This window comes from Leuresthes tenuis, unplaced genomic scaffold, assembly GCF_036924035.1.
Source record: "Leuresthes tenuis unplaced genomic scaffold, fLeuTen1.0.hap1 SCAF_14, whole genome shotgun sequence".
NCBI classification, from domain to species: domain Eukaryota; kingdom Metazoa; phylum Chordata; class Actinopteri; order Atheriniformes; family Atherinopsidae; genus Leuresthes; species Leuresthes tenuis.
This window is the reverse complement of record NW_027325368.1, coordinates 33,765,161-33,782,279: the sequence shown is the minus strand read 5'-3', so window position 1 is coordinate 33,782,279 and position 17,119 is coordinate 33,765,161. Positions and strand designations below refer to the sequence as shown.

Here is a 17,119-nt window from a genome sequence, read left to right as displayed (position 1 = left end):
AATAGATGCATAATAACAATTAAAAAATATGAGACAAAACATGACAGACCATGGATTCACATTGCTTGCAATTAAATAAAATAAAGTAAATGTAAAAATCCCATTTTGTGACTACTTCTGTCACAAACATTAACAGTGCCACGTTAGCTCTATTCTGAAAGTCACAAAAATAAAACATTGTACACATCTATGTTGGCTAATTATTGACCTATATATATCCAATCTTCCTTTTTTGTCTGAAGTTCTTGAAAAAATGTTGCAGTTCAACTTTGTGATCATTTACATAACATAATCTGTTTAAAGAGTTTCAGTCAGGATTCAGAGTGCATCATAGCACAGAAACAGCACTGGTGAAAGTTACCAATGATCTCCTCTTAGCTTCTGATAGCAGACCTGTTTCTGTGCTTGTCCTGTTGGATCTCAGTGCTGCATTTGATACGATCGATCACAGCATTCTATTACAGAGACTTCAACATGTTATTGGGATTAAAGGAACTGCATGGACTATATTATTTAAGTGCCTTGAGATGACATTTGTTGTAATTTGGCGCTATATAAATAAAACTGAATTGAATTGAATCCATGTACATACATCTATGTAAAACATAGACATGATGCTCAAGTAAGGCCAGTGTAAGTGCTTAAGTGAGACTGATGATTGCTGAGTCCAGGCTTGTTTCTTCACACACGTGGCTATTCTCATTTCTGCTCTTTGTGCCATCTTGTTTTTTATCCATCCTTTTTTCTGTGACCTAGAAAAACGAGCCAAGTGTCAATTTGAAGGATGATTCATCTCTTAAAATGCACTTGGAGGAGAAGAACGAGGGGAGAGGAGGCTTGCTTAGAGGAGTGATAAACGAGCACTCACAGATGTGTCCTTTAAAGAAGTCTTAATAGAGCTCAAAATGCATGACAGAAGCATGACATATTATCACATGTAAGTGAACTGGAATTTAAAGAAAAATATATAAGCTGTCATAAAAACTGTAATTTATATTACACACATCATAACATACAGCAGCAAGCTATACCAACGATATACAGATGACGCAATATAGTACACAGCATATTACACAACAGTTTTAAATAATGACTGAAGAAGGAATGTCCCTTTCTGTTGCTTCCACTCTGCTTATCTCAGGTAGGAGGGACTAAAACACAGACGAGGGAAGGAAGGTATGAAATGAGAAGATGGGTTTGACAGATGGGTTTGACAGATGATGACCCTTGCTGACACTAACAAATACCCTGGTCATAGATTTTCACCAGATGTTTGATGTGGAAAAGCTTTGGCCGAAGTTCCTTGCTCTGCTTCTTCTTTGCTTGGTAGTCTGCTGTCTAGGAAAATCAACAAACAGATATCAGACAATACCACTAGCAGTGGTAGTCATTTTAGTATTAGAATAGACACTTTGTGCTTATCTACTCTCTGAGAATTCAATGACATAGTAACATCCCTCTTAAATTTCTTTCTTGTAAGACTACTGTAGAATTGCATAAAGATGGAAAAAGGGCAAAAACAGTTCACAGCTCTAAAAAACACATCTCATGTTATTGTTGGTATGTTTTAGTCTATAAAAGCCGTTATAGTAGGTTTAAAGACATTTAAGTGCTAAACTCGATTGTTCAACAATAATCCAGTTTTTCCATTTTTAATCATACATACCAAGGCGAACCTGCTGTTTGATGTAGCTTAAAGGCACATAGGTCACTTCTCTAATAGGTCAGTATTTTTTAAGATATCAAACTATTTCATTTGAGTCATAATATGTCATAAAGTTCCACACTAATATTTTGTTGGACCGCTCTGACAACGGCACATGTTCACTGTGGCATCGTTTCGATAAGCTTCTTCAATGTCACACCATTTATTTCCAGCCAGAGTTGCATTCCTTTTTCGCCAAGATCTTGTGGTGATGATGGGAGAGTCGGACAGCTGCAGAAAGTCTTCCCCAGTACAAAAATTCTCAATGGGGTGAAGGTCTGGACTCTGTGGTGGCCAATCCATGTGTGAAAATGATGTCTCATTATCCCTGAAGCACTCTTTCACAATTTGAGCACGATGAATTCTGGTATTGGCATCTTGGAATATGCCCATGCCATCAGGGAAGAAAACAATCCACTGATGGAATAACCTGGTCATTCAGTATATTCAGGTAGTCAGCTGACCTCATTATTTGGGCACATAATGTTGCTGAACCTAGGCCCGAATCACTGCAGCAACCCCAGATCATAGCACTGCCCCCACAGTGCTATAAGTGTACTTTTGGCACTAGGCATGATGGGGGCATTACTGTATCAGTCTCTCTTCTTATCCTGATGCACTCAGCCCTCTGGAACAAGGTAAATCTGGACTCATCAGACCACATGACCTTCTTCCATTGCTCCAGAGTCCAATCTTTACACTACCTAGCAAATTGACACCTTTTTTAATCATGCATTGGACAGTTCTTAACCCAATTTTAGTAGTTTTCTTTACTTGCGTGCCAATAATTTGACCATTCTGAAACAGATTAACATCTTTTCCATGACCACAGGGTGCATCTTCCAACATGGATGTTTAAGAAATGAGAAGCTACTCACTGCATCAGTTAGGGTTAAATAACTTGTTGCCAGCTGAAACATAACCATCTATGCGTAATTATCCAATGTGAGGCTCTTACTTATTTGCTTAGTTAAATCCAGGTGGTGACTTTTTTTAGGGCGGGCAGTGTATCTTAGATCTTCCTCTACTCACCCTTTTGAGATCTTTCAGTCGGTTGTACTCATCTGCCACACCCTTAAAATGGAAATACATATGCTCTCATTGGTTTCTGCTAACTTTATGCAACTGACAATGTAAGTAAATGCTGGAACTGTGACACAAAATGCATAACAATTTTAATCCTAAAGGGAAAGCAAAATAATATATACAAAAAAGATACAAAACTGAGTGAAATTGAACTAGTTTGGTTATATAATTTCCAGTCAGCTCTACATTTTCCTTCTTTCCTGTTGTATTTCTACCTGATACTTCATGGAGCCTTCGTCCAAGGCGTCCATCTCTCGGCTCAGCTTGTGCATCTGGTCGCTGATGTCATCCATCTCAGAGCAGAGGTTCTTATAGAAAGCCAGATCAGAGTCAAACTCCTTCTTGTACTTGCGGCGCTGCTCATCTGAAGTTATTGCTGGGTACTGTCTGAGGGGGAGTAATAAATATCAAGATATGAATTAGTTATATTCTAACAGTTATTAAGGTAGGGGCAACAACAAATTATTATTTATACATATTATTGATTCGTAAAACTGATTAGTAAAAGTTAAGCCAGAGAGGTTTGGCAAGTCAGTATCTATATCACAAAAGAGAAATGAAAAATGATATTCTAGCTTTAAGAAAATAAGGTCTCCAAATAAATATGATGACAACAATTTCTCAGTAAAACCCATCAAAATATTTCCTGTAGTTCTTTCTCAGTCATTTCTCACATCTTTCTCACATTATAGAATATAGGAGGAACTCACCCATGTGACTAAATTTAAAGTAAATGTCCTTAGAATTTTATTATGCTCATTTCTTTATTTATTTCTATAATTCAAAATGAGTATACACTCATATGTTCATATGAGGTTCATATGGGATGTTTAGTCCAAGGGTTTGCTGCCTTGCCTAAATACTTTCCCAGATGGTAAAATCACTGAGTATTATGCATCAGCCGTGAACTGACGCACCTGTAAAGGTAATCTGTTGGCTCCCGGTCCAGTTCATTGCCTGTGTCTCCTGTGGTGTAACCAGTTTCATACTGGGACTCGACCATCACCTGAGCAGCTGGAACAGGCTCAGTGTGCTTCCTCCGTTCCTTCTTCCCGTGATGAGGACGAGGTTTCCTGACAATGTCAGCCTCATCTGAGCTGCTGGAACAAACTGCAGCCCTGCTGTTCTGGTGTAGAGGCTCAGCACCACAGCTGATGTCTGTGCAGAAACTATGGAAAATTAAAAAGACTACAATCAGAAGACATCGCTTTTTGTTGTTGCTTAAATAGATTAAGAGCCAAACATGAAACATCTGTCAGTGTTCTCACAGAAGATGTGTATGCATTAGGGTTCAGGACTGACTTTTTCTTCTCTTGTGTCCTGCTTTTCCAGCAAAGACCGTACAGTGGTGTTCTTGTGTCAGCTCACCTGTTGCTTTTAGAATACCCCTCACTGTGGATGCTGACTGTTCCATTGCCATAGGAGACAACACTGTTCTCCGCCCTCAGGTCAGGTGCTGCTCTTTCTGATACAACAACAGCAGGTGCAGTTGGTACCAGCTGTAAGCAAACACCGAGCAAAACAATATCAGAAAACTCGCATTGTAATCCATTCATTTAATGGCATGTTTTTAGTTTCAGATTTTTCTGTGTTGAAGTTATAAAGGTATAAGCGCCACAGTTTTTCACAGTCTGCAGCTATTTGATTTTGTTTCCATGAATAGAGAAAATAAACAGTAACTACAAATGAACAATTTTTCGACATTGTGGACACCCAAGGTACCAAATAGAAAGTACAGAGTGGTATTGTAAACAAAGTGTCATATTTCACACTGTTCAGAATGGCCAGATTTTGCTTTGATGACAGCTTTGAACAGTTTTTCTTTCAATTGATGTTGACATATGGTGACAGATGTCAACATTAAATCCACAAATACTACAAAGAGCATCAAAAACTACAAATGCACAAGGCCTCTTGTGATCTACAGTAATACCGTAGAATGCAACATTAATGCCTTCTTGTCTTTGACCTATTTCTGTATTACAATGTAGTAGCTCAGGATAAGGGTGTAGTGTGATGTGAGTGTCTGAAAAAGACAGTTTGTGAAACAGATCTCATGAATGTGGAGTCGCAGGATGTGATGTGAAGTGTGGGGGAGAAGAAAGCTGAGAGGAATGTGATACACTGTGGCAGACAGAAGCAGGGACAAATTAAAGTGCTATTCTTGAGTTTGGTACGTTGGTACGTGAGACTGACACCATTAAAGCCTCAAATCCAGAATTATAAATGATTTTTAGAGCTGCAACAATGATTCTCTTCAATGCTACTAAATTCTCAGGCATTTAGCATTAAATGTTTGCTTGTACCGTAAGTTAAAAGAAAAAGATTAAAAGATAAAAAACAAAGCACTAAGCTTTCAAAAATGTCTCAAAATTGTCTCCTACAAAACAAAATAGTTTTCCAAAATGAGTCATATTTGCTTCAAATCTAGTTTTCCTATATTTTTCTCTTATTTTTCCACTTGTGTTAAATAAAAATGTAGTCAAAAACATGTGGAAATGACTTCTTTGCACAGAGTCTAAAGTCTGCAGAAGCCCCTTCACATACTGAATCATTTAGTGCCACCACACTGGGGGAATTCACACAGCAACACAGAGGCAACTCAACCCTTTTTTATAAATTATACATGACACATACATTATATATGGCTCCCTGCAAGGAAAGCATCTTCACTGTGATACGAGTGCCCCAGAATAGGGCCTGTATCAACCTAGAATGTAGACTGAGGCCTGGATAGATAAACTGAATATGTTTCTGTGCTTTCCATGAGTCAACATTACATGGTATGTACATGGATTATTCTGAGCTGAACACCATTTCACTGTCATGAGTAGAGTTCAGAGCTCCTCCTCCAAGTGGATCCTGTACTTCTGTGAGGTTTTTGGATAATTACACAGACAACTGTGTCAGTGAAACAATAACAGATATGGTGATTGTTAATCTCAGCATCTGCTGAAATACATGATTCGACATGTATTGACAAGGGTATTGTGCAGTGAAAATGACTGTTTGACAGCTTTGTTAAATGTGTTCTATCAAATGGTGCTTCTTTAATTCAGAATAAATGTACATAGTCATCTCCTGTCCGACACAAAGTTAAAGCCTTAAAGTTCAAAACAGCTGACTGCTGCTCCCGATGACTCCCATTCAAAAGTCTAATTCCAATCAGTCCACCTTTACTAGTGTTTGATTGTATGCGGGAACATCCTGCCTCAGGGGGATGCTGAAAAACTGGTATATGCATTTATTACTTTAAGATTGGACTAATGTCATTCTTTATTCTTGGGTTGTTCAAAAGATTCTCTGATTGCTCACTATTAAATCCAGAATATAGTAAAATCATTTTCATCATAAAAGCTCTTATTGACCAAGCTGCATTATATCCTGAGGACCTCACAAATAGGCATTTTCCCAACAGTGCGCTTTACTCTCAGACTGCAGGTTTCCTGGGGTTCCTAGAGTGTCTAAAAGTAGAATGAGACTTTGTTTTACCCTCCGAGTACACATGACATCATTTGTGTTAGCACCTGGCCTGGTGTTATGGTGCTTGTTGACCCCTCTTTCCTGTCCACTCAAACCCCAAAGTTGAGGCAGATGGCCGCCCTTCCTGAGACTGGTTTTGAGGAAAGTTTCTTCTCCACAATCGCTTCACACGTGTTCAGGATTGGGGACTGAGTTGAAGAGAGGATTCAATGTGATCTGTTGGATTCCTCAGCTTGACAACTTTTTCCAAATTGGCAATATATGACTGGACTAATATAGATCTTAATTAATTTGATTTAATTGAATTATAATTCCTGTGATGGACTGGCGACCTGTCCAGGTTGAACCCCGCTTCTCGCCCGATAACCGCTGGGATAGGCTCCAGCCCCCCCGTGACCCCACCGACAGCTTAAGCGGGTATAGAAAATGGATGGATGGATGGATGAATGAATTGAAAAAGACTAAAGATTTAAATGAATTGAATATATATTGAATTGAACTGCTGGCAATGTGTGTGTGTGTGTGTGTGTGTGTGATTATATCTATTTCAAACAAACAAAACTTGAAACCACTGAGCAACCATGAAGTGAATTACTTTATAAGGTTCTCTTGATCTGTTCATATGTACTGCTTGTCATCTCTATATGGTCTTGGTGCAACTGTTATCATCAACCTGGTTAATCATCAGTCAGAGTGAAACCTGGGTGTGCCAACAGTACTCTCTGAGTCAACACAGCTTGTTAGGAAGTGAAACTCAGTGGTTACCATCAACACATAAAAACTTTGACAAAGGATTTTGTCACAAAGAATTCACACTTTGTAGTGACTGTAAAACAGCAATCCTGATTGTGAACAGTAACAAATAATGTGGAAATTCTCATCTATCTGGCTGAAAAGGGGGGTAAAGAAAGTAAAAAAAGGTTTAAATGAGCGCAAACTGATGAACTGCAAACCCATTCATCTGTCAATCAGTACATAGAGCATACTTACCCAGTCCTGCACAACCTGCCCCTCTGTTGGCCTCACCAGCGTCTCGTCCCAGCAGATGTTTGGTTTTCCGTGGCGCCAAATCTTGCTGCGTGTCTTGTAAGCATAGTAAGCAGAGAGGGATAAGACCAACACCACCATCAGACCCAATACAAATGCCACCGCCTGAGGAAAGAGAGTAAATTACAGACGAGAAAGGAATAAAACAGAATAGATATGAATAGAATGAAATAAAATTAAACAGAGTAATCCCTCTAACCTCCTCAGGGTCCATGTAGCAGTAGTGGTGCAGGTATTGATTATACATGGGGAATCCTCCAGGAAAACCTGCCCCCACACCGCTGCTGAGGCTGGGGCTGCCCTGGATGTTCTGACACATCCTCAGCATGGGGTTATACAGCATGCTCTGTGAACTCTGAGACATCGGGTTCACCCCGATCACAAAGATGATATCGATGATGCCCTAGAAGCCAAAACAGAAGCAGATTTGAGAATTATGCTGCCTACTCCGAAAAGTGCAAAAACAGAGAATATTCACACTAGCTCATACTCCCTCTTCAACATTTAATGTCTGTCATGCACAGCTCAATTAGCAGGTCGCACTCTATCATTATTTACTGGTGTAATGTTGTGTTTGGGCAGTGATTGCTCAAGCTTGAAGCTAGTCAATAGTGTTCGATCAATAGTGAAAAAAAACTGACCATATGTAATGTATAAGAGATCGGTCTAATTGATGAACTCACGGTTAATTATCTTCTCAGCTCAACCAATCAATCACTCTGTAATGAGTTGATGAGCATCAAATAAAACTTTGTAAAAGTTACTTTGTACTAAAATTAATTGTAAAGTGAAACAGCAACACTAAAACTACCGATCAAATTAACAGCTTTTGACAACAGTCTATAAAGTGATAAGTATATCCCACAATAATTCATAGCTAGATCCATCAAACAGGGAAGACTGGGCCAAAGTCAGGGGCTTAAAAATGGTGCTAAAATGGAGGTACCATAACTGCATTTCCTTGAATGGCAGCTTGACACCGTCTTCCCAAGGAAATAGACCCCCATAGAACTGATAAATTGTTCAAATTCATATTAAGGAAACATGCTTACGTCAATATTATATAATCACATAATCAGTGTTGATCTAGACTCAGTCAGATAAATCCCTCTAAAAACCCAAAGGATTGATAGCTAAATGACAAACCTAAGGCTTTAAAATCGACTGGCCTTAATAGAATGGAGCTAAAACATAATCATATTACTTCTTACTCTTATAAAAATAGTTTATATAATGAAATAGGCTTTTCTGTTTGAAGAGGTGGACTCACCTGAAGGACAGCGAGGATGATATCACAGATGAACACAACAAGATAAAACTTGCATCCACGCATGCTTGGTGACCGTGAGAAACTTCCCACCAGAAACCCCAGTGAGACCAGGAAGTTGATGGAAGCCATTGATATCATTGCTGCCTTGGCCGACTGTGGTGTCATGTAGGAGCCACCGTAACCATAGCTGCCCCCATAATACCCTGAACCTACTCCTCCAACAGAGCTTGTATCTGGGACAATGTAGCCCCCGTAACCAAATCCATTCATGTCCCACACTAAGGTTGAAGCTACGCAGGCAAAGATTATGAAACACATGAGAACCGTGGCTCCTTGGAAGGTTTTGACAAAACCAGGAGGAGAGAACCAGCGGTAGAAGAGTTGAGGCTTCCCCTCCATGTAGTAGGAATCAGGAGGAATATCGTGGGTGTATGGGACATACTGGCTCTGAGGGGAATGCACGCTCCTTGGAAGATAGAAACTTTGGGAGGTGGTGCTATAAGGTGGACTATATACAGGGGGACTATCATAGTACCGAGGCTCATGCATGGTCCAATGAATAATACTGCAATTTCACCTGGAAGAATGATGAAAAAAGTCTAATTAATTCACAGGTTAAAGCACTGTTTGTATGTTTTATTATACCAATTGAGATAGGTTATCCATCTTTCATTACTGAGAAAACAATGCACATCCCTGTCCTTCATTCACCTAAACTCCTACTGCAACCCTCGAGCCAGTATATATGACAACCCAACAGGCCTCAATTATTCACAAAGACAGCAGACAAAAAGCGAGCAGGGAAGCCATGCAGGGGGGACCACAACTGTCTGCCCTCTTGTAAGGCATCAGCACTGTTTGCTACCTGTGCACCTGCTGAGTGTCAGCCCACCGCAGGAGAAGCTGCTGAATAAACCGGCCAGGTGGGCAACAACAGTCTGGGTTTTAAATTATGATTAACCTTCTTCATCTGTTCTCAGAGAGAAAACAAAATAATCAACACTGAGTCCACACTATCTACAACTTGTCTTCTCTAAGTCTATCATCTAAAGGTCATTTTATTCAGGTGCATGTTTTCTTTCAAGCTGTGATACACATAAATATGTCAAATCTACCTGTGACTGATATTCAACATTTTACAGATTACATGCCCTGGTGTGTTCTTTGAACAGTCAGCAGGTCAAAGTGAACGTTAGTTTACACGATTTTTTCATGTACATAATTCAAACAATGATCGACACCAACAGAAATATCGCAGAACTCACCCAGTAGAAGACAAATGTCTCTCTGCGCCGCGTCTGTCCAGTTCAGCAGCAAACCGCGTCATTAACGCCACCTGTCTGACGTCACAGCCTCCGCTTTATGCATATCGTAAACTTAGTTTATGACGGACAGCTTCTGCTTAAAAAGAATCGCACAGGAAACCTTTAAGGCAGCTTGACTTACCCAGGCTTCCCTCGGAGATTCGACGTGACTCGCAGTTCTCCCACATCGACAGTCAAATGAATGATTCAAATCGGCTTGTTAGCAATCTCAGGAAGTTTGTGTGGCCATAGACTTTTAAAGCTCATGAGCTATATTAGGCTCATTTAAATTAGTTAGACTTTTAAAGCTCATGAGCTATATTAGGCTCATTTAAATGAGTTCATTCGTGGCAAATTGCAAAGCAAGCTTCGAAATCATCACCCTAAGATTTCCTTGTGAACCGTTAAACTGTTTTGCTGTCCTAAACTTCACGTTTTCAGATTACTTCCCAGCAGCTAACAGTCTTTAACAAACATCCTTGTTCCTTGTAAAGCTGTACTTAAAGCTCCAAATGACCAAGGAACACAGAGGACACACTTGTTCGTTTTTTATTGGAATGACACAGCACAAGTTCGGATCAGATTCAACAGGATGGACAAAATATGAAAATAAATGTCATCACTTTATGGCCTATATCGATGATAATGATTAAGACAGTGAGGTAAACTTGTCTACTCTGTATATTCTTGTACATCTTAGGTGGTAGAAGATTTTTGTTCCACAGTTTCCTGAAAGGCTGCCTTGAGTGATTTTCCACAGGATCATCAAAATCTTAAACCCAGAAAAGGGAAAGTAAAAAAATATGTATGTGGTGTAATTTGTTCGGGGGATTGCAGCTGGGATAAGCTCCTGCCCTAAGTCAAAGTTCAGTAGAGAGATATGTAGTGTCTGTTATATGTTTGGTTAACAATGTCAGTTACCATCAATTTGACAACTGCATTTTTAATAAGCTGAGGATTGATATTCAGTTCTTATTATTAAAGAAAAAAGGTAGTAATAACATTATGCTCATTCACAGCAGCTGTTAACGTGGCATAATGTAGTTGAATTAACTTTTGACAAACAAGAAAAAGCAAAAACAGAATTATACTGCAAACAGGAAACAAAACAGTTATGTTACCAATAACCTTTTTTGCAAATTTGCAGCAATCACTGACACAGTTTAATTGTAAAGAGGTTGTTCATCGTCCTCCACATTAAAGACACATTAAATATAAAAAGGACATGCCACGCGGATTAGCAGTAGAGCTGTGCTACTCTTAAACAGGAATTAATGTAAACTCTAACATGTGTTAATGTATGAACAGTAACGCCCAATAATCTATTTATTATGCAGTGTTAAAATCAGTACAGATGATGTAAAAGAGATTAAAAGAAGCATAAAAGAATGATGAGAGGATTATTCATTTAGTCTCTTGTTTTTTCATCAGTTACTGTGGATTTTTCCTTTAGCTGTTCTTTATGATCACCCACTTGCTGCAGTCTCCTCGTCATAAGTGTGGATTCTGTTTTTAATGTGGCTTAATTTAGCTTTTAAGTAATCACAACGTTCCTTCTTCTCGACGAAAGCAGGGTCCTGTGAAACACACAAAAACATTTTCTGGGTTATGGCTATAGTCTCACTTCTTCTCTTCCTTTGTTAGCTGATTCATTTTGTTTTTCAACTCTGCTAAATGAAAATTTTCAGACTTGAAAATTTATGTTAGACTCAACATGTCTGGCATTAGTAAACAGTTGCAGGCTCACATTCTTTGGATGTGTTACAATCATCAAATTACTTTTTATTAGTTTCGGAGTGAGCATTCACAAAGAAGACACTGGTGCTCCATCACTTACACTCTTTTTCTCTTGATATTTCTTCAAAATGCTTTGAATTCTTTGTTGATCCTATGGGGAAAGCAGATACATGATTAATGTGTTTCTGTGACAGGAATGCCTTATCTTCACCTGGAAGCACAGCAGAAAAGTTTTATAGATAAATGATTAAATACCAGTTGGAATACACTTGTCTCACCTCCAGGCTTTTGCCTTCTTTGGGGAGTTGTTCCATCATGGCATCCAGTTCCCTGAACTTATTAAGAGCGGTGATGATATCTCTGTGAAGGTCTTTGTATTCCTGATACTGGTCATTGAAAACTGCTTTGTACTTTTCCCTTTCCTCTTCACAGCTTATCTCTGGATACTTCCTACAAAGATGATGACATTTGTTGACAAATAAAATTATGATTTTATGTTGTTCACATGCCAGGTATAGAAATGAAAGTAAGAAAAAAATTCCGAGGCCAATATTTTATGGTTCAATTTATATTTTCAGTGTGCTCAGTTTACATATTTACTTACAAGATGTAGTCTGCAATTACACGCACTTTGGGTATGTAATTGAATGCTGTAGCTCTGTTCAGACTGACAGGGGTCATCTGGACATCGGAATGGAGTGCATGCTGATAGCAATTATCTTTAGACAGAGACTGATCTGTTTCATCCTTGAATGAGATGTGTTTTGTTTTTTGAGTAGTTAGTGGGATGGACTGTTGAAGCTTCTCCTGGAGTGGAGAATAGAAGAGAAAAAAAAATGTTATTCAGAAAACCCTGGCCAACAAATTAAATGATGAATTAACTATCATTTATCATGTCTGCATGCGTCATCATTATATGAGGCTTTTGAAGAGGTCCAAAGGTCTGACTAAATTAAGTGTATACATTTAATACACGTACACAATGCCACTGGGGGCATTGTATTCAATACAGATTTTAAATTCTATTTAAAAAGACAAATGTGATTTGTTGTTTGGGCGCTCAGCTGAAATAGCATTGCAATACTCCAGCCTGGATGTGACAAATGCACAGACCAATTTGTCAGTAACGCTTTGGGACATGATCTTTCTGATTTTGGTAATATGACTTAAAAAGGGGGTTCTGTAAATCTGTTTAATGTGTGAGTATGACAAATCCTGGTTGGCTCCTCACAGCTGTCCTAGAAGCCACTGTAATGGCTAATTAACCTAATTTCAATACTTGATAAGGTATTACACTTTTTTATTTTTTTTCTTATTATACTGATGAGTAAAACAAAACAATTGAAAAAGAGACTCAAAAAATGTATATAGTTGCATTGCCAGCATTATCAGGTGTAAGTGTCTGTACACCTTTTACATATGTTACAATAAATTCTGTTGTAAAAGCTACATGGACAAAGTGTCACTCTGAGGAATTGAAAAAGAAATTGCAATTCACCTTTGACCTAACAATGTTTGACAAACACTTTATACAGAAGAAGGACGATGAAGAAGAGAAAAACAGATTTAAACGTAAATTGAATCTTTGAGGTTGAGTGACATGATATCAGTCAGCAGAAAAAGCTGACACATCAATACCAACAAACGACACGCACACTGCAGATCATCATACATAAGTTATCAGTATCCCTGACAGTATTCCTCATTGTGGCCGACAATGTTTCTGATGATTGATCTGAAACTTAATATTTCAACATAATGACATGTGGGGGGAGAGATGCAACTTCATCTAAACAATCCTCTGTTTCACACTGTGAGAAAGTCAGTGTAAAAGAAACTGATTAAAATGACAAATTGAATTTAAATAGAATTTCACATTGATGATATTATGTACTACCAATAGGATCTCATCCTACAGACCTTTTACAGTGAAAACAAAGGTAGGCCTACCGTTTTCTCAAAGTACTGTCTCTCCCTACGAGCAGCTTCATGCCTCCACATCTTCAGGCTTACCAAGAAGCTTCCAAGGTACATAGTCATATTGATGAAGACAAAAGCTGTTCCTGCCATCTGGCCCCCGTCAACTCGACACAGATTGGACATGATGGGGTTAACACCTATTGTCATGTAGCACAGTCCGCCACGGTTCAAGTCGTTCACGTATACAATTCCTGTTGCCATGTAAAGGAGGAACAGTGCCACATTGATGAGGGCCTCTGTCAGGGGCCACCAGGGGGAGTCAAGGAGGATGGTGCGATAATACATAGTCATTCCTATCACCAGGAGACACAGGGTAATGATCCAGGCAACACCAGCTACAGCTAGAATAAAGGGAGTCATAGGACCTCTGTAGCTGTAGCCAGATGGACCGAACCCATTGTTATAAATGCCATTATACTGTCCATAGGAGTTGGACCACTCACTGTCTTTCTGAATGTATGCAATGACACATGCAAAGACCATACCCCCAAATAAGAGCTGAAATCCAGCCATAAGCCTGAGCAACCCTGGCCATGATTTCAGGTAAGAATACTTCTGCTGATAAACCTCCAACTTTTCAGCATAATACTCTGCAGGGTGGATGCTGGTCAGCAGAGACTCCTCTCGTTGGCCTTGATAAAACAGGTCATTGGGACTTTCCCTCAACAAAGGCTTCTGTGAGTTCTTGCTGGAGTTCCCTGATGATTCATCCCAATCCCTGCGCTCCAGCAAGGGACTTACAGGAGGGCTCACCCTGGTCCCATTAGGAAGAATCTGGATCCCAATTTTGCTGCGTTCAGAGTCACTTTCCTTTGTAAATTTATGAAAGACGTTACCCCATGACTGAGGGATCAAGGATTTCAGCCTTCCCTTCGTGCTCCCTTTTTTGTCATTATTGCATTTTTCAGAATAAGGTGGATTACTGGATTTGCAGTATGTAGAGTTACTGTCATCACTGCTCTCATCTGTTATATTATCTGGTGTGGGTGTGTGAGCAACCCACACAGGCACTGCTGGATCCCTATTGGAGGTCTTTTTCGTAGCAGAGAACCTGATTTCACTTCCATGTCCTTGTTGATTGAATTTTGTGTCCATGGTCTTCATGCTGCAGATTTAAGAGAATAGATATCACATCATTTTTATGAAGCAATAGTAGGAAGAACTGTGTGTGTGTGTGTGTTTGGGTGAAGAAAACAAAATTAGAAGTGAACTTCAGTTCAGTTCAGTTCAGTTAAACCAACCAACCAAACAAAACAATATGCTGATAAATAATTGTGAAACCCTTGTTTAACTCTTTAAAATAATACATAATAGAAGCAGTCATTAGAATTTTTCAAAGGTGGATATGTTTGCAAGTTTTGGTTATGTTAATACTAAGTGTTCTCTTTGGGAAACTGGTTCTGATTTACAAATATATCAGATCGCGACTAACAGCATATATTTAGTACTGTCCATACATTAGTAATGTAACTAATAGATAAATAGCCTTCAATTTTTAGGAGTGAGAGGTTTGGCGATGAGGCAAAACAACTAGGCCCATGTCTGGGCTGTTATTTGAAAGATGATTAACTCCTATAGTATGTTGTTCCATGTCCCACGTGGATCAAAACAATGTCACTTTAAACACTTTGAAGTCCAGCATTACAAATGCTTCAGTGCCTCTGACACAGTATGCCAAGTCATAGAAGAACCAAAGCGTGCCTATTCTGCAGCCCAGATTAGAGTAATAACAGAGAAATTTAAGCCCAATTGTGACTCACAGCAAGGGACTCTATAAGCTCTTAATACCCAAGTACAGTCATGAAACTGTCCCGCATGTCAGAGTGGGAACATACTAATAACACAGTCCATATTTGTTTTTAAGACAACAAAATTTCCCAAAACAACAACTTACCTGAGATTTTACCCAAAATCTCTTGCCATGAAGATGTTGGTTTCCTGCAGGCCATGAAGTGTCTCTTTTCAAGGTAACAGCAGATGATACAAACATTAAAATGGCTGCCGTGACCACAAGACCTACTCTACAACTCACCTTACACAGTTTCTAACTACAAGTGTTAGACGCTCAGTTCTACATGCACAGTGCAATTGGCTAGTGTGTGTGGAGAACTGAGGAGGAGTAAAAGCTTAATCATTAAACATGAACCGCCCCTGTACTGGTGCTTACTGGCACGACTAGGCTAATCTGTGGAAAACACAGAGAGGCTCAAACAGCTGACATCCATAAAAAGGCATTAGAGAGAAAAACAGAACTGATTCATGTAGCCCAACCGTAAAGGGTTTGTGTACCATTTAAGCAGCTTGGAATTCACACTGATGTTGTGTTATTGATAAGAAAAGGGCAAAAACTAGATAATCCAGTAATTAATGTTACTTAAGGGACTCTTGAGTGTGTATAAAAGCTTTTGGTGTTTTTCTGTAGTTAAAGTATTACAGATATCACTTTAGACACTCAACAACATTTAATTAATACACAAACAAGTCTTTGTTATCTGCATTATCAATTACATCTCATATCGTACATCTGTAAAATACTGCTTTATCATTCGGTTATTCATGAATAATTCATTTTCACCTCAGCTGTGTCATATTGTGTTACACAGGGAGCTGGATGTTTGGCACTAGAGGGCAGCAAGCTCCAGTGGGTCTCTTACAGCTCCTCAATACCCCTTTCTCTGTTTCCAAAAGCAAACAGAAGGCTGTGATGGTAATATAACCAATGCCCAACATGTCTTACAAACACTCTCTTCTCAGAAATTATACTATGCTTCATGTTTTGTCTAACGATTCCATTTCCACTCAAGGAAATACTCTTCCTCCATAATCTATACACAATGCCATTGTGTGCCAGTGATTCTTCCAAAAAACAGTGTAGGTTTTCATTAAGAGAAAGCTCAGGGCAAGGACGTCTGCAGTCCACCCCCCCAATGCCCCTCTGGAAAATATGCATATGCAGACACTGCAGTACTCATAGCTGATATGATCCAGTAAACACATAATGCAAGCCACTCTCTCAAGTGAGTCTCACCAGTAGCCTTGGCGTAGGGCTACCTCATCTGCTGCTGCTGTGCATGGCCTCTATTGCAGGCACAGGTGCCTTCTCTGCAAGTAATTCAGAGAATGGTGCAATATCATATGTATGTGTGTTGTGGTGGTGGTGGTAGTGGTGGTGGTGGTGGTGGGGGGGTACAACATGCTGATAATGGCTATGAATTAAATATGTGATTTATGCTAATGAACAATTATGTGAAATATCCTAGATAAAACACATTGAATGTAAATATGTTAACACCTCTTCTTAAAATACCATGTAAGATGGATAATAAACCATAAACATGGATAACACAAATGATAAGGTACTACACATTTTAAAAAGGTTCTTGTTTATTAGGAGACTGAAATCACTCTTTTGTCTTAATGTTTAATATGAAGCTACAGCTAACCGAGGGTTAGCTTGGCTTAACATGAGGAACAGTAGCAGAGTGAAGCAGCTAACCTGGTTGTATC

The 17,119-nt window shown here is 39.1% G+C and overlaps 1 protein-coding gene across 1 annotated transcript; it reads right to left on the bottom strand.

Moving 5' to 3' along the window:
- Window positions 1–628: 628 nt before the first annotated feature.
- LOC140269075 (uncharacterized) lies at window positions 629–15,710 on the bottom strand. Its single transcript, XM_072364097.1, has 14 exons — window positions 15,507–15,710; window positions 13,583–14,717; window positions 12,237–12,439; window positions 11,911–12,082; window positions 11,733–11,783; window positions 11,370–11,472; window positions 8,592–9,163; window positions 7,521–7,724; window positions 7,265–7,426; window positions 4,160–4,290; window positions 3,709–3,960; window positions 3,007–3,178; window positions 2,738–2,779; window positions 629–1,338 (listed from the first exon to the last, which is right to left on the bottom strand). Exons 2-14 carry the CDS (start codon window positions 14,714–14,716, stop codon window positions 1,237–1,239), a joined length of 3,300 nt encoding a protein of 1,099 aa, XP_072220198.1. The 5' UTR covers window position 14,717; window positions 15,507–15,710; the 3' UTR covers window positions 629–1,236.
- Between the last annotated feature and the right edge of the window lie 1,409 nt (window positions 15,711–17,119).

Coding starts and splice junctions, on each gene's coding strand:
- LOC140269075 (XM_072364097.1), bottom strand. CDS start 14,716: ATGAAGACCATGGACACAAAATTCAATCAACAAGGACATGGAAGTGAA. Junction 12,083..12,236: donor GTAATTGCAGACTACATCTT/GTAAGTAAATAT, acceptor TCATCTTTGTAG/GAAGTATCCAGAGATAAGCT. Junction 11,784..11,910: donor AAGAAGGCAAAAGCCTGGAG/GTGAGACAAGTG, acceptor CTTTCCCCATAG/GATCAACAAAGAATTCAAAG.